This window comes from Mytilus edulis, chromosome 3 (assembly GCF_963676685.1).
Source record: "Mytilus edulis chromosome 3, xbMytEdul2.2, whole genome shotgun sequence".
In the NCBI taxonomy this organism is placed as follows: domain Eukaryota; kingdom Metazoa; phylum Mollusca; class Bivalvia; order Mytilida; family Mytilidae; genus Mytilus; species Mytilus edulis.
This window is the reverse complement of record NC_092346.1, coordinates 102,660,737-102,679,311: the sequence shown is the minus strand read 5'-3', so window position 1 is coordinate 102,679,311 and position 18,575 is coordinate 102,660,737. Positions and strand designations below refer to the sequence as shown.

At 32.6% G+C, this 18,575-nt stretch overlaps 1 protein-coding gene across 2 annotated transcripts; it reads left to right on the top strand.

Moving 5' to 3' along the window:
• Nucleotides 1-1,219: 1,219 nt before the first annotated feature.
• On the top strand, nucleotides 1,220-16,580 carry LOC139518048 (RNA transcription, translation and transport factor protein-like). Of its 2 annotated transcripts, XR_011663275.1 has the most exons (8): nucleotides 1,220-1,391; nucleotides 4,510-4,734; nucleotides 6,970-7,059; nucleotides 10,354-10,442; nucleotides 10,897-10,965; nucleotides 12,041-12,095; nucleotides 14,249-16,369; nucleotides 16,541-16,580. XR_011663275.1 is itself a non-coding variant. In XM_071309696.1 (7 exons), exons 1-7 carry the CDS (start codon nucleotides 1,331-1,333, stop codon nucleotides 14,404-14,406), a joined length of 747 nt encoding a protein of 248 aa, XP_071165797.1. In that variant the 5' UTR covers nucleotides 1,220-1,330; the 3' UTR covers nucleotides 14,407-16,580. The 2 variants fall into 2 exon arrangements, 1 of the variants encoding a protein (XP_071165797.1); XM_071309696.1 differs by having other exon boundaries at nucleotides 14,249-16,580.
• Nucleotides 16,581-18,575: the final 1,995 nt, after the last annotated feature.

Here is an 18,575-nt window from a genome sequence, read left to right as displayed (position 1 = left end):
GCAATATTTTCAGGATTAGTAGTGTAAATCTGATCAATTAGAGTTTCCGATTTGTCACCGTGAAATACGTGTTGCAGTGCAAATTTGTTGTTGAAGATTAAAATTGTTTATGAAATTCATCCATTTTTTATTCTCAATTTTTATCAAGTCAATATTAAAGTCCCCCATTAAATTTATCTCTTTGTTTTCTGAAAGAGCTGCATTAAATTCCTCCTCAAAAAGATCTATCCAGGACTGAGGGGAATTTGGTGGTCTATAAATACTGAGTACAAATGAAGAAAGGTTTAGATTTTTGAAATTCTACCTCTAACCATAAAGTTTCTAATGTATTAATGGATAAATCAGCTCTATTTTTAACTGCAATAAAATCTTTGACATAAACCAAATGGCCACCAACATCCTTACTCTGGCGATCTTTTCTGAAATTTTTTATCCTGGCACTTTATATTGTTCAATGTTAATATTAACTCGAATAATTCAAGCCCTTTCCGTGTCCGATTTTCTCCGACACATGTAGCCTTCGTAGATTTTAAGAATGTATCAACTAAGGGAGCTACCATTTGATTTTTAGGGGGGGGGGGGGGGGGCTAGGATGAAATTTGAAAAAAATAGGCAGGACAGGAGTTTTGAGTTAAAAAAAAAGGCAGGATGAGACACTTTGCAAAAAAAAAAAGGCAGGATGACCATTTAGGTAAAAAAAAGTCAGGATAAACTAATAAGAAAAAAATGCAGGACCGAATAGAGTGAAAAATAAAAAGGCAGGACAGAGATTACAACTAAAAAAAATGCAGGACAAAATTTTTCATCCTAGCCCAACCCCATAAAAATCAAATGGTAGCTCCCTAACCCAAATAAATCTAGATATTTGTTGTTTATAGTAATTATATTTTTTAACTCGTCAAATTTAGATAGAATATGTCTAACATTAAGGCATACAGCATTGAAACCTTTACATTTTATTAAGACAGTTTGTTTGATAATGTTTGTTTCTATAACTTTTAGGTTTTGAGCTGAAGCTATTAGCACATATACCATTTCCTGATTTATGACAATTTTCTCTAGAACTTTTGCATCAGGCCTTACCTTCATAAATATATTTGAAACAGCAGCTTTCATACAAACATTCATCAACCTCTAATTGTGGTAGTTTGGGTATGCTTACGGTACATCGATGTCCTTCCATTAGGTTTCTCTTTAAGGGAAATAACTCAAATAACTCATGTGCACAATTGACTGGTTTATGATGAAAACTGAAACCAGACCACAAAGTGTGGAAACGTTGTCGTTGGAAACTTTTACTTTATTTTTTCTGTAACCTGTTAGCTAAATTATGTACAAAAGAAAACTCTTAGCTTTAGATTATCCTCAACCAGAGACGTTTAATCCCGAAGGTAGGGTATTGTATAGGGCTTAGAACAGTTTGTTTTTATAAGATGCAGCACCGATGAGACCGGTGCCCAGCCGTGTTTCTCTCCGTGTACTTCGGCTTCCTCCTCCATAATATCAATGTCCTGTATCATTACACCCCCTGGTAATTGGGTAACGGATTGTCCGTGGTGGTGAATTGTGTATAAGTTCCTGAAGTTAGTGATACACCTTAATTAATCCTTAAATCAATATCAATGCCAAAATGGGGAGTGTACACAGATTCTACTGTACCCAATGTTCGACCATACTTGTTTAGACAATACCATTGCTATCGTCTACTGTACTGTCATTTGGGCCACACTTTGTTAAGTCGTTTCAACCATGGGTTTTGTATCGCCTGCTTTGAAAGTCCCAGAATACAAGATACACAATTACAATCTGGCAGAGGTAACCACAACTGCGTAAATTATGTGTCATAAAAGCTTTATACTTCAGAAGTAAGAAACTATCCATAAACTATTTTAATGCCCCTGCGGTAGCAGAGGGGGCATTAAGTTTTACCCTTGTCCATCTGTGCGTCCATCCATCAGTCCATACATTCCTAAATTGGTTTGCGTTTTCTAACTTAAATAGTTTGTCTCAACCAAATGTATTGAAACTTATACACATTGTCTCAACCAAATGTATTGAAACTTATACACATTGCTTATTACCAAAAAAACACAGGTCAAGACTAAATTTTGGTGGTGTCACTTATACAGTTCAAGAGTTATGTCCTTTTAGAAAATCAAAATGTCTGTTCTGAAAATATAAAAGTTCATTTTTAAAATATCTTTGAAAATTGGAGTTATCTTTCTTTGTCCAGAATGGTAGTTAAATCAACCAATGGTCCGTGACCACAATTATTTCGTAGTGCATTTCTTTTAGAACATAAATGAAAAATTAAAAAATCCCACCTGCGCTTTCTCAATGAAAATTTTAAAGTGTGTTGTACTACTTTTGGGATAAATTATATTAAAATTACAGAAAACTTCATCGACTCTAACTCAAAATATGGACAATTTTATGTTTAGGGCGTCTTGAAATCTTTTGACAGCTTCTGAAGTGCTTATTTTAAACCTTTTTTAACTGGACCAAATCACTACTTTCCTTTAAAATTCTGGACCCAAATTTTTACCCCCCTACTTGCAATTTGAGGTATTAAACATGGAGAAATAAATTTTTAAGGAGTATAAAAATTAATGGCAAGTAACCCACTGTCAACACTATGGACTATATTTGTGGACAACGAAAATCAAGGGACGACAATTGTGGTCTTGGACCCAATGCTTTATTCATTTTTACTTCCAACTGATAAATTAAAGCAATCTTTACAAATCAGTGCTTACTGTTGTCAGGTCATTAAAGATTGCATATTTTGGCGTTAATATTGATTCACTTATAGGGTCTTTGCATCGGAACTAAACACATTTATTAAAAAACCATTTGTTGGCATGACACGGGTTATGTTCTTCTCATATATGTTATGATGGTATGATACTAAACCCCTAACGGGAAGGATTGTGCCTGATGTTCATATGATGAAATCATAATCTTTCAGTCAGTTTAATTGAAGTCTGGAGCTGGCATGTCAGTTAACTGCTAGTAGTCTGTTGTTATTTATGTATAATTGTCATTTTGTTTATTTTCTTTGGTTACATCTTATGACATCAGACTCGGACTTCTCTTGAACTGAATTTTAATGTGCGTATTGTTATGCGTTTACTTTTCTACATTGGCTAGAGGTATAGGGGGAGGGTTGAGATCTCACAAACATGTTTAACCCTGCCGCATTTTTGCACCTGTCCCAAGTCAGGAGCCTCTGGCCTTTGTTAGTCTTGTATTATTTTAATTTTAGTTTCTTGTGTACAATTTGGAAATTAGTATGGCGTTCATTATCACTGAACTAGTATATATTTGTTTAGGGGCCAGCTGAAGGACGCCTCCGGTGCGGGAATTTTTCGCTACATTGAAGACCTGTTGGTGACCTTCTGCTGTTGGTTTTTTTCTATGGTCAGGTTGTTGTCTCTTTGGCACATTCCCCATTTCCATTCTCAATTTTATTACAAGCACTTTGATTACCATTCAAGGGTTATGCCCCTTTACAAATGGAAAAATTACTAAATTTTTTCATTTCCATTCTCTCACTTTAAAAGTTTGTCTCAACTAAATTTACTGAAATGTATATACATGTATAATGCTTATTACCACTAAACTCAGTTTAAGTTCAAATTTTGGCAGCTTCACTTTTACAGTTCATGAGTTATGTCCCTTTATAATGTTAAACGCTAGTGGGGGCATCATCTGTGTCCCTATGGACACATTCCCCATTTATTTTGTACTTCAGAGATTCTACAAATGTTTTTGTATACTTCGTCCTGAAGATGCTGATCTAATGCTGATCTAATCGGGGTAGCATGTTGATCGATAAAAGATGCGGTTTTCTTAAGTGCTGCTGTCAATTTTGATAGCAGTATTTATGATATTTATTTCACAGTGGTTGGATACAAGAATTTTTTGGATGAAAAATGAACCTTGAAATAGATAGTTAGGAATGGAAATGCAAAGACTCAAATCAAGCAAAAGCTTTATACATAAATGTATTTGGCATGTCACATAACAATAACATAAGTTCTTTGGGGTGTTATAATCAACTATCTATTATGACTGTTTTAAGTCATACAGGTAACTGTACACTCTCAATGATTTACTTGTAAAAAAAACCCAGAAAACAGTAGTCTACAAAATACAACAAAGAAAAATAAAGACTGAGCAATACAAAAACCTGGGTAGATCGCATGTGCTCCTAAAGGAAAATTGGAACGCATCCTTCTGTGAAACAAGTCGTAAATTATGTTTTAATATTATGTTTGCACACAATACATTGTACATGTTCATGTACATTTCTTCTGTAGCTTCCCCTTGCAGACATTTTCCTAAATATAATGATAAAATTTTTAAATGACAAGTCTTAGAATTGTACTTGAAATTTGAATAGATCCTGGGGTACATTTGTACATGTAGTTGTTAGCTCCTAATACTAAAAGTTACATTGGCAATAGACAGTAATATAATATATTACTTAAAATTAATATTTTTCAGATGAGAACTACTTTAGAAATTTTATTGTTTGGTTGGAAGACCAGAAAATCCGACATTATAAGATTGAAGATAGGACAGGGCTACGTAACATGCCTAGCAGTGATTGGACAAAACATTTTCAGCAGTATTTAGAGGATTTAGGATGTCCTTACCAACCATCCCAAAGATCTTTATTAATTGATTGGATATTAGGATATTCAGTCAGATTAGAATATGGTGATAATGGTAAGAAATACAGATATAGATTGGAATTAGAATATTGGCCAAGTTGGGAGAATGGTACTAAGTAATGGCAATTTCTGAGAAAAGTCTCTGGCTGGAAGAAAAGTGTATTTATATTAATTTGAATAATCTTTCCTGGCATTGACATAAAAATACCATTTTACACACTCTATATTTTCCCGACAAATTGGATATGTGCAACAAACAGCCTTACAGAAATACCCACAAAGAATATATTTTCCATACATATGTAAATACATTCTGTTTATACCAAAATAACTTTTTATGCCCCACCTACGTTAGTAGAGGGGCATTATGTTTTCTGGTCTGGACGTCTGTTCATCCGTCTGTCTGTTTGTTCGTCCGTTCGTCCCGCTTCAGGTTAAAGTTTTTGGTCAAGGTAGTTTTTGATGAAGTTGAAGTCCAATCAACTTGAAACTTAGTACACATGTTCCTTATGATATGATCTTTCTAATTTTAATGCCAAATAAGAGTTTTGACCCCAATTTCACGGTCAACTGAACATAGAAAATGATAGTGCAAGTGGGACATCCGTGTACTGGGGACACATTCTTGTTGGGTAAAGCTTTTGCTCATATTTAAATATTTGAAAGATAAGATCTCAAAATGAGGCTATTTTGGTAGTTATGTTATTGATTGATGGATACTTGACAGTTTATGCATTTTTGCACAAATTTCAAGAAGAATTAACTGAAAAAATATTAAAGATGACTCATAACTGTAAATGTTGATGGGCAATGGAGAAAGTATAAGGTCTCTTTTTTGCTTCTTGAATCAAAAATAAAAAAAAGTATCACAAATCTACCAGATAACATATACAATTACAATGTCTTAATGAGGGGAAACTAGAACATTATAATAATGAGAAAACGTGGTATGATTTTTAATACAAGACAACTATCCACCAAAGTTAAATATGTTCAAATGGTGTGGATGCATTTATTCAAAAAAAATAAAATAAATGTTTTAAATCTAATCTCACCTATCTATACTATTAAACGAGAAGACCTCATTTTTGGTGTCGCTTCTCTCCTTTCCACAATAAATTAATCAACACGCCTCTGTGTCCTATAGGTACAGTGCATAGTCGCATTTGTCATCCATTCATATGATTATTCAGATTGAGTTATTTTGGGAGAAAAACGAGAAAAAAGGCATCCGGATATTGTCCCGTCATTGGACAAAATTTTAAGTCAGATAAGACTTCCGGTTTGCGTTTTTCTGTATACTTTGAACATACATAACCGTACATACATATACAAAGAATAAAGTGTATTTTCAGAATTCTATTTGCTATCATTTTCAAGTTTACTATCCACGGCGGTCACAGAGTTTCTTAAATAGAGAGGGTCTGTATACTATATCAATGACCACCATGGATCGATATTGAAAGTAAATACACTATATTTTTAGAGTAATGACTCGATGATGTTCATAATATACAGATAAGCGCTAAAAATATTCATGTGAACTTTTGATACCTTTTCTGAAATTCTCCAGTCATTAAATCTTTTACAAAATTCATTGATTACAAAAAAAAGAAGATGTGGTATGATTGCCATGTTGAGACAACTCTCCACAAGAGACCAATATGACACAGAAATTAACAACTACAGGTCACCGTACGACCTTCAAAAACGAGCAAAGCCCATACCGCATACTCAGCTTCAAAGGCCCCGAACTGACAATGTAAAACAATTCAAACCAGAAAACTAGCGGCCTTATTTATGTACAAAAAGTGAACGAAAAACAAATATGTAACACATAAACAAACGACTGAATTACAGGCTCCTTACTTAAATGTTCATTACATACTAAATGAAAGAGGGACGAAAGATACCAAAGGGACAGTCAAACTCATAAATCTAAATGAAAACTATGTTCATATTGAAATTGATAGAAAACCAAAAATTGGGAATTTTGGAAATAAAGGAGGAGGGATGAAAAATAAAAAGCATTTTCCTGTCCCAAATAACCTATATATGACTTATGATACTTTTGCTGAAATTCTCCAGTCATTCAATATTTTACAAAATTCTTCCAACAACACTTTACATACTTTAAACTACGCTCTAAATGCCCGCGATTTCGCGGGTGTGTTCTAGTAGAATTTAAAGAGAAAAGAACTTAAAATATCTTGATCATGTTGATGAAAAATTATGAAATATTTAATTTTTTGAAAACTGAAATGTATGTCATAAATGTATTTTATTTCAGTTGACCAGTATAAAACAGTTACACCAGAGAAAGTTACACAAAGTAAAGCACCCCCTGGGGTCTCTTCAAATCCATTAGATAATTTAGATTGTAAGTATCAGTAGGTTTTGTAGGAATTACATGTATAATTCATTTAATCGGTATTGAAGACTGTGACAGGCAATATCATCACAGTTCCTTTAGTTTGCCTCAAATGTTATGAAACTAATACACAATGCTTATTACCACAATACTCATATCAAGTATACATTTGGGTAGCGTTGAATTTACTGTTCTTAAGTTATGTCCCTTTATAACAATATTGTCTTATCATCAGTCAATCTGGAAACGTTAAAAGAAATCGTTTCTTTAAAGCAACGAGGCCAAATAATAGTGAAGTCTCGTACTGTTTTCTAATGTTCCTCTAGAATAAACATCATGGTTACTGTTGCTGAAAATAAAACATAAATTTTGTACCTTCCTTTTATATTATTCAGCTTTTTTATGGAAGAATGATTTGATATTTGGTCTGGGACTTTATCTTTTTGAGTTTTAGTGTCTTTCAATGATTATTTTACTCACAGTGTTTGAAAATTTCCTTGATTATTACTCATTAAGGTTTTCTGTGTTAAAGATTTTTAAGAACTTTAATGCAGCTATTTCCTGTTTGTCAGTTCTTTTAAGTTTTATTATTTCTACTTACAAAAATGTAGCATGAAATTTTTGCTGAAAAGACAACTATCCAACTGAGTCCAAATGAGGCTGATACAACTATAGGTCATGTGGCAATCAGTAACATATCTCTAAATAAGCAACAGTTTCTGATTTTTGGTATACAATTGCTTTTAAGCAATCTGTAGACTTATACCATTGACTCAGGGCCATGCCCTCACATCAACCGTTTTATTCTAAACATCAAGGAACATCTCAGATTCTTGAGATTGTCTTGCTTTAAATGGTATAAAAAAACAGAAGGATTGAATTTAAACAACTGTCCTATAATGTTCTTCTCATAATCTTCATGTGCGGGTATTTCCCTTGACTTGTATGTGTGTTTTTAACAACACGGAAAATCAGAATTAAGCACTATTTATATTTAGTGTTTTTTATAAATTTAGAAACAGGTCAGAGGGAATTCCCCATTTTTAGCTCACCTGGCCCGAAGGGCCAAGTGAGCTTTTCCCATCACTTTGCGTCCGGCTTCGTCCGGTGTCGTTTACTTTTACAAAAATCTTCTCCTCTGAAACTACTGGGCCAAATTGAACCAAACTTGGCCACAATCAACATTGGGGTATCTAGTTTAAAAAATGTGTGGCGTGACCCGGCCAACCAACCAAGATGGCCGCCATGGCTAAAAATAGAACATAGGGGTAAAATGGGGTTTTTGGCTTATAACTCAAAAACCAAAGCATTTAGAGCAAATCCGACAGGGGTAAAATTGTTTATCAGGTCAAGATCTATCTGCCCTCTAATTTTCAGATGAATCGAACAACCCGTTGTTGGGTTGCTGCCCCTGAATTGATAATTTTAAGGAAATTTTGCTGTTTTTGGTTATTATCTTGAATATTATTATAGATAGAGATAAACTGTAAACAGCAATAATGTTCAGCAAAGTAAGATTTACAAATAAGTCAACGTGACCGAAATGGTCAGTTGACCCCTTTAGGAGTTATTGCCCTTTTTAGTCCATTTTTAACCATTTTTCGTAAATCTTAGTTATCGTTTACAAAAATCTTCTCCTCTGAAACTGCTGGGCTAAATTTAACCAAACTTGGCCACAATCATCTTTGGGGTATCTAGTTTAAAAAATGTGTCTGGTGACCCGGCCATCTTGATTTGCCACGGCTAAAAATAGAACATAGGGGTAAAATGCAGTTTTTGGCTTATAACTCAAAAACCAAAGCATTAAGAGCAAATCTGACATGGGGTAAAATTGTTTATCAGGTCAAGATCTATCTGCCCTGAAATTTTCAGATGAATCACACAACCCGTTATTGGGTTACTGCCCCTGAATCAGTAATTTTAAGGAAATTTTGCTGTTTTTGGTTATTATCTTGAATATTATTATAGATAGAGATAAACTGTAAACAGCAATAATGTTCACAGCAAAGTAAGATTTACAAATAAGTTTACTTGACCGAAATGGTCAGTTGACCCCTTTAGGAGTTATTGCCCTTTATAGTCATTTTTTAACCATTTTTCGTAAATCTTAGTTATCTTTGACAGAAATCTTCTCCTCTGAAACTACTGGGCCAAATTAATCCAAACTTGGCCACAATCATCTTTGGGGTATATAATTTTAAAAATGTGTCCGGTGACCCGGCCATCAAATCAAGATGGCTGCAACAGCTAAAAATAGAACATAGGGGTAAAATGCAGTTTTTGGCTTATAACTCAAAAACCAAAGCATTTAGAGCAAATCTGACATGTGATAAAATTGTTTATCAGGTCCAGATCTATCTGCCCTAAAATTTTCAAATAAATCAGACAACCCGTTGTTGGGTTGCTGCCCCTGAATCAGTAATTTTAAGGAAATTTTGCTGTTTTTGGTAATTATCTTGAATATTATTATAGATAGAGATAAACTGTAAACGGCAATAATGTTTTATAGATAGAGATAAACTGTAAACAGCAATAATGTTCAGCAAAGTAAGATTTACAAATAAGTCAACATGACCGAAATGGTCAATTGACCCCCTAATGAGTTATTGTCCTTTATAGTCAATTTTTAACAATTTTCATAAAATTTGTAAATTTTTATTAACATTTTCCACTGAAACTACTGGGCCAAGATCATTATAGATAGAGATAATTGTAAGCAGCAAGACTGTTTAGTAAAGTAAGATAGTAACATGTACAAACACTTCACCATCACCAAAACACAATTTTGTCATGAATCCATCTGCTTCCTTTGTTTAATATTCACATAGACCAAGGTGAGCGACACAGGCTCTTCAGAGCCTCTAGTTTATGTGTAAACCCCCTACACAATGTTTTGTTTCAACACTTGCCAATTTTTACTGTGATTTCACTCGCATTTTCTAGTATACTTTGATATTGAAATATATTTGACATACTGTGGATTCATTAATTTTCTAAGGTATCAATTTACATGGATTGAGGAAAACTTGCGCTTTTGTGTATATTTGATTTCGTGGTTTTGCCAATCTCTTCATACAAAGCCTATATATAGAAAATTTGTTATTTGTTGAACATTTAACTTCCTGATTCACCTTTTCCATTGAAACTCACAAAAATTGGTATCCAACGAATAATAAAAAATCGACAGTACCAGTAACCTTGTGTACACATCTCTATCATGTTACAAACAGTCAGTAAAGGAAAACAAATCCTTGATTGATGTTTCATCTTTGTACAAAATGTATGTTTTCTTTCTTTCTTCAGTTGATGATCCAGACTTCAAAGCTGGTATACAATCTCTATCTATGATTTTACAAGTACCTCCATATCAAGATCATTTAGAACAACTTAAGGTCCGTATACTTGGATTTTCATAAAAAAAAAGTTTTAACTTGCAAATTTTTTATAACTTAATAAACATTAAACAATGGTCTGATATTGTTCAGATATAAGGACAGATTGTTAGCTTTTCTGCATGTGAGCTCTTTAAAGATGCTTAGAAAGTTCATATTATGTTGAGATACCTTAATTTTTAACTTTGAATTTTCTAAATATATTTTTTTTTTCTTGGAATGTATTTCTGTTTAAAGTAATCAATAATTTTGATAGGTATGAATGAAATTGATCAAGATCGGACCAAACATATTTAATGTTACAAAGCTGTGTTATTGGGTTATCTGAAGAATTATGTAGAATGTTGCAAAGTAAAAGCTGTTTCAGATTCTATATTTGATTTAAAATAATTGAATTCCAATAAATCCTTGTACTTTATAAACACTGTCATGATATTATTGATTTGATTTTCAGGCTATTTGCTTAGTAGTCAAAGACAGATTATCAAAAGAAGCATTAGAGAGAGCTGAAAAATATAAAGAGGTTAGATTATTTACAACAATAGACAAAAATCTTCAATTTTTATTTGTCCTGAGAAGTACAAGACTTGTTAATCAATATGTTTTTGACTATTTTCTCAAAAACATTAATCGGTATGAACTATAAATAGCAAAATTGATCAGCAGTACAACTTCAGAAGTTATTGCCCTTTAAGGAAGATTTTTTATTTAATCTTTTATGGTTTTGCCAATTATCTGAACTACAGAGGACAACTGAAGCCTAGGCCTGCCTCCAAGTATGGGATTTCTGCTCTTTGGTTGTTGTCACTTTGACACATTGCCCTTTCCATTCTCAATTTTACAATAGATAGGTAAAAACTGTAAACAGCAAAAATATTATCAATACAAGAGTTACATAAAGTTTTGTATTATAGAAAAAAGATGGATGACTCCTCAAGAAGTTTGTAATTGACAACTTTTGTTTTTAAAATATATAAGTTTTCATGTTTTTGGCAATTATCTAGAAATTTTTATAGATAGGCAGAAACTTCAAACAAAAAAATGACCAACACATTGTTGCAATATAGGAAGAAACAAATATCCAAATGTTATGTTTTCCCAGGTGAGCAATTCAGGCTCTGTTGAGCGATTTAGGCTCTGATAAGCATCTTCTTACTAGATTTATTTCTAATTGTATATAATTACCATGGTATAAAGTTTTGTTTTGAATATCAGTAAGGGCATGCCATACATATAACTATAAATTAATCCAAAAACTCTTCCTGAAACCAATCAAACTGTCATAGGCTCTGCAAAACAACACATTGCTTGATCTAATATTAATTTATTTCTAAAAATATTTCTGAGGTTAGATTACTAATGTCAAACAGAACTTTCACCTCCAAAATTTCAGCTTTTAACACAGACATTAAAAGTTACATAATTTGATTAACTTCTGCCTTTATACAACACTTATTAAATGTTGTTTATTGCTTTGATGATCTACTTCTCCTTAAAGAACCAGTCATGCTTTATTAATGTTGATATGAACATTATTTCAAATTTAAAGCATAAAGTCACAAAAAAACCTTGAATTAATATATATAAATTTATTGCAGGATAATATAGAACATCTTGAATTAGAAAAAACATCATTAGGTTTTGATACAGGAGGTATGTATAAACATACAGTTAGTAACATTATTATCCATGTACTAAGTTATAGTACAATTCTGTCAATGCTTTATGTAGTACTTGAGTGGTGACAAAGAATTGCTTATATATATGCAAAGAAAATAAGAAATGAATACTGGTTGTTGCATGATAAGAAAGAAAGATTTTCGAAATTATACTTTTTTTTATCACGTTAAAACTTATATTGATTCATATGGAACCATATTCATAAAGGGAGGTTGACTTTATATATATAGCTAGCAGATGATATATGTTACAGATACAATGAGGCATTGGGGAAGCAAAACTACTGAATCCAGTGGCAGATCCAGAAATTTTCATAAGTGGGGGCCTACTGACTGACCTAAGAGGGGGCCCGCTCCAGTCACGCTTCAGTGATTCCCTATATAAGCAACCAAATTTTTTCCCAAAAAGGGGGGGGGGGCGGGCCCCCTGCCCCCCCCCCCCCTTAATCCGCCTCTGGAATCTAAATGTGGAAAATATTTCTAAGGCCACAAAATGTGGAATTATAAGAGCCTATACACTAGTTAACCTAAAAAATGCAGACTTATAAGAGCCTATACACTAGTTAACCTAAATATGGCAGACAACATATACAAAAGACTTATTTATAATGTTTAAAAAGCATTCTGTTGTTTGTAAAAATAAAGATTGTCAGAAAAGTCACATTTATTGGTCTCTGCAGTAACCATGGTAACCAGAAACAACTACATTTCTTTGGACCAGATCTTATTTCTCACATACTACTGGTTAATTCTGTTAGTTTTTATACGACCACAAAAGTTAAAAAAAATTTTGGTCGTATATTGGTATCATGTCGTCGTCGTCAGCATCGTCTGAAGACAGAATGTTTCCGGATAATAACTTTTGTACATGTATAAGTAAAAAGAAATCAATAAAATTTTAACACAATGTTTATAACCACAAAAGGAAGCTTGGTATTGATTTTGGGGGTTATGCTCCCAAAGGTTTAGGAATTAGGGGCCCAAAGGGGCCAAATAGATAAAGGAAGATGTGCTGTGAGTGCCAATGAGACAACTCTCCATCCAAATAACAATTTATAAAAGTAAACCATTATAGGTCAATGTACGACCTTGAACAAACAGCATTTATTTAGTTTCAGGGAAAAAAGTTGTGTATTAGTATTTCAATTGTTCTGAAACTGTACCACAATGCTTAACACCATATTTAGAAGGTTGGGATTTATTTTAAGGGGTTATTGGGAAAATAGTCTAGGAATTAAGGGCCAAAAAGGGGCCAAACAAGCATTTTTCTAGTTTCAAGACAATTACTTGTGTAACTGTATGGATCTCTCTGACATTGTACCACAAGTTTCCATACAACACAGGGAAGGCTGGGATTCAGTTTGGGGTGAATTTTCCAGAATATGTAAGTATAAGGGGCCAAAAAGAAGCATTTTTCTAGTTTACAGAAAATAACTTGTGTTTAAGTGCATGGATCTCTATAAATTTTTACAAGAAGGTTCAATACCACTAAAGGAAGGTTGGGATTGATTTTTGGGGTTATTGTCCCAATAGTTTAGGAATTAGAGGCCAAAAAGGGGTCCAAAATAATCATTTTTGTAGTTTTCAACAATAACTTATGTTTAAGTGTACGAATCTCTCTGAAATTAAACTGCAAGTTTCCTTATGGCTCAAAATGTTTCAGAATTAGGGGCAAAAAAGGGGAAAAACTAGGTATTTCTGTTCAATGAACAAGTAAGACAATTTAAAAGCAGGGTAAGGGAGGTATTTCTAAAAAAATTTAACATACAATGTTGGATATGTTTGGATTTACCTCCCTTAACTACTTCAGTACTTGTATATATCATGTATAAAGATATGTCAGGTTTTGGACTAATTACAAAAAAAGAGGGTGGTTTTCAATTTTTTTTTTCTCAAATTCCAAATTTTTGAAAAGTTATAAGAATCAAAAATTTGTTCGCAATCCAAATTCAGAGCTGAATGTTTTGTCCATACTTGCCCCAACTGTTCAGGGTTCAACTTCTGCGGTCATATAAAGCTGGGCCCTGCGGAGAACCTGGTTTTTTATATAATGAATTAACAATTTAAATATTTACTTAAATTAGTTAATTTTATATGCCTGTAATTTAATTTATTTAATTTTTTCAGATTATATAATCAATGAAGCTGCAAAGATTTTACGTTTAATTCATATAAGAGATTTACGAGATCTACAGAACCAAATAAACCAGGCTATTGTAGCTGTGCAAGCTCTGATAGCTAATCCTAAAACAGACAGTAGACTTGGCAAAGTCGGCAGAATGTAAATTTCCATCCAAGCATTGATAATGACGCAAAATAAAATAAGTGCTATTTTACCTTGTCCTTCAGTAAGAAGAACAGGGACATTGATATTTTTGCTTTGCTGCAGATACAAAATACGGTATTGAATATAGTTTATTCAGCATTAAGACTGTTCAGTTGTATGGGCTCAATAAGTTATTGATGACTTTTTTTTGTCCCTTCCTCTAGGCAAGGTGGGCATTAAGTGTTACCCTTGTCTGTCTGTATGAACTTCACAAAATTGGTTTACATTCTCTAACTTATACTTAAGTTTTTAGGGAAACTTAAGCACAATGCTTATTACCATAATTTGATAAAACACAGATTAATTTGAATTTGATGGCATCACTCAACAGTTCTCTAGTTATGTCCCTTTATAATGTTATATGCACGAGTCTATAGCTTGAACAAAGTGAACACTGCAAAAAAAACATAAAAAGGACTTTCTAACCCATTGAAATTTTTCGATTTAGTTTAACCATTTGTCCTTATATAGGTATCTTCTTTTACTTTAGGGTTTCCTGTATCAACTGTTCGGCTTTTTTTTTATTTTAGATTTGGGGCTAATTAGGGTCAGTTATTAGTTAGGACTAGGTTAAGGGTTCAGGTTATGTTTTGAGGTTTGGTGCACCTATATTTGGTGTGGACCCCTTAAGTAAAAAAAGACCACTAAATGGACACTACTTGTTTCCTCTATGACCTATCACAATTTGTTATTAATTTTATGTTAATTTGTACGATGTATAAAACTTGCTGGTGTAACTAACTTTACCTTTACATGAACTGTACAGTATACACTCTATTTCCCAATATGAAATCTTTAATTGAAGATGGTAAATAGTTTTAAGGACACAGTACCGTTTTATTTTATTCCATTGTTACATATGTACTTAAATTTGAATGTCTTAACATGTATATGTTAGTGCCAAATAAAACTTTTTTTTGATGTGCTAGATATAAAATGGTTCATATTTATTTTACAAGAATATATGTAGAAGCTACTTATTTGTATTGATGTAGCGTCAGAAATAATTTATTTTTAGGGTCTTGTTCAAATTGTCATAGTACTTATATATGTTGGGTTGTGTTAGTGGTTTTCAGTATATGATTAACCACATTTTGTATAAAGGTTGTAAACAAGCCCATTAACTCACAAACTGAATTAAAGTCTTGTAAGTCAACCAATAACCTCTACAAAAAACTGTTAAATCCTTATAATTCTTAACCCAGAAATTCATCTTTTTTTTCTTTCAATTTTAAACTTTCTTAGAACCCGAGGATTCAATATATGTATATATTTCCTTTAAATTATATCACAGTGAAATCCACATAGTGTTTACTTATATAGGTTACAAAAGTAGTTTCTATAGCATGGTCTATTGAAGTGAAATTCAGTGGTTGAATCTGATGGTTTCTCATTAATTTCAGGCAAACATAACTTTGCTTTCTTGACAATTTGCTATAATAAATTGTGTACTTTCTGTGAGAATTAAGTGTGCCTTTTTGGTTATTGTATAATAGCAAAAACAGAAGAATTGAATTTGACCAATGGAAAACTGACAACTTGTCTCAATCAAACCAAAAATTATTATAAAAAAAATTAACAACCATAGTCTTGGAAAAATATAAATAGGCATAGAATTAGAAAATGGTGTTAATAACATCATCTCCTTTATACTTATTCTAATTACTTACTACAGGGTATGAGTATTGTTCATTACCTGATAACTTTTACATCTTTTTCTGTTTTGGATAGTTGTCTCATTTTAACAATTCTCCATTATTGTATACAAATGTACTTATTTTGGTCAACTGTTAATGTAAACTATTTGTCATATTATGGTCAACTGTTAATGTAAACTATTTGTCATATTATGGTCAACTGTTAATGTAAACTATTTGTCATATTATGGTCAACTGTTAATGTAAACTATTTGTCATATTATGGTCAACTGTTAATGTAAACTATTTGTCATACTATGGTCAACTGTTAATGTAAACTATTTGTCATATTATGGTCAACTGTTAATGTAAACTAATTGTCATATTATGGTCAACTGTTAATGTAAACTATTTGTCATATTATGGTCAACTGTTAATGTAAACTATTTGTCATAGGCTTGATCTGTTTATGCAATAAATGGTTCAAAAAGGGAAATATTTTAATTCATTTCTTCCTCTTCTTATTGTGCCATGCCTGTGGACTGTCAGCATCAGATGGTTCTATCTACTTATTGTGTTTAGGTAATGGTATGATATAAAAGATAAATTCTCATTGTAAGTTTTCAGTTCACATAATTCTGAGCCAGTCCATGCAAAGAGGTACAAAAAGTCCTTGGGATAAACATTGTTAAAGTTTGTTTAAATATTATTCCAAAAAAATTGATATTAATGTAATAATTCATGAAATTGTCAATTCTGTCACAAATTTGTCACTTATAAAGGAAAAAGACCTTTAGATATGTGAGCTTGTGTACTTAGGCAAGTGTAAAATCATGTGTTACCTGGAACAATGCTATGTTGAGCAAAAATTAAACCATTTAGGACACTACAGCTGGAAAGGTTAACAAATTTCATCGTCTCTACCTATGCCTAGAGAAAGGAAGACAACAGGTAAATGTAAGGGAAATGCCATAATTTTGTCATCTTGTGCTTTTGAAATTGAAATTAAAGTTAAGGCATGATATTTAATATTATAAACATCATCAAAGTCCTTGTCTAGGATTTTAACTGTTGTTCCCTATAACTATGAACAAGAAGATGTGGTATGAGTGCCAATGAGACAACTCTCCATCCAAGTCGCAATGTTAACAAAGTAAACATTTTTAGGTCAAAGTATGGCCTTCAACACAGAGCATTGGTTCACACTGAACAGTAATCTATAAAGGGTCCTAAAACGATGTGTAAAACATTCCAAACAGGAAAACCAACAGTCTAATATAAATAATCAAAGTACTTGTAAGCACTGAAGGGTAAAGACTGCTTTAATTTATCAGTGGGTAGCATAATTATACTGCATTGTATAAAGCATGATGGACAAAGGGAGATAACTCTAATTTTAAATATTACTTTAACAAGACATCATTATCATTTTTAGAACAGATATAAGATTCTTGACTTTGCACTTGTAACTTAAATATCTGAGCATACATTTCATTGAAAATTTTCCGGAAATGTTCATGGATAGAATGTTATTACCATTGCACTATACTTTGTGTAGTGATAAACCTTAAGGATTTAGATATCAAGTCCGTACCATAGGGTTTTGATTACATTTCATGCAATCTTTACCCAAAAAACTAGAAAGAAGACACGTTTCTGAACCCCACCAACAAACTACATTGTACAACCACTGAACAACAGGAGTAGAAAAATAATGCAAATATAAATTGTCGCTAATATGTTAAGCATGGAAATTTCCTTATTAACCTTCAGCAAGTAAATAGAAAATTGCTAAATTAAATAGACGTAGATGACTAGAAAGGGTTAAATGCAAAATAAATTATCTGTGAAAATAAGATGATTTACAGTAGTCGTGAAATTATTCTCTTTCATTTTCATTTTTACCTCCATGAGCTTTTCTCATCTCTTGGCGTCAGTGGTTGTAAACTTTTGACATTTTGAATTTCTTCTAGAGAACCGCTGAATGGAATGAAACCAAACATGACATAAATGTTCTTTATGAGGTGCTTACCAAGTGTGGTTTCTTTGTAGCTGATCCATCATCCAAGATGGTCACCAGTGGGGGACTTATTTTAACATAGGACCCTATGGACAATACATTCAAATGTCTTCTTTTAGAGAACCACTTAATGGAATGAAATAAAACATAGCATAAATGTTCCTTGTGAGGTGCTGACCAAGTGTTGTTACTTTGAAGTCGATCCATCATCCATGATGGCCACCAGAGGGGACTTAGTTTTAAAACATAGGACCCTACGGCAAATACATGTACATTCAAATGTCTTCTTTGAGAAGAACCACTTATAAATGGAATGAAATAAAACATAACATAAATGTTCCTTATGAGGTGCTGACCAAGTGTGGTTACTTTGTAGCTGATCCATCATCCAAGATTGTCACCAATGGGGGACTTCGTTTAGCAAAGGACTCTATGGACAATACAAGTTTCTTTTTTAAGAGAACCACTGAA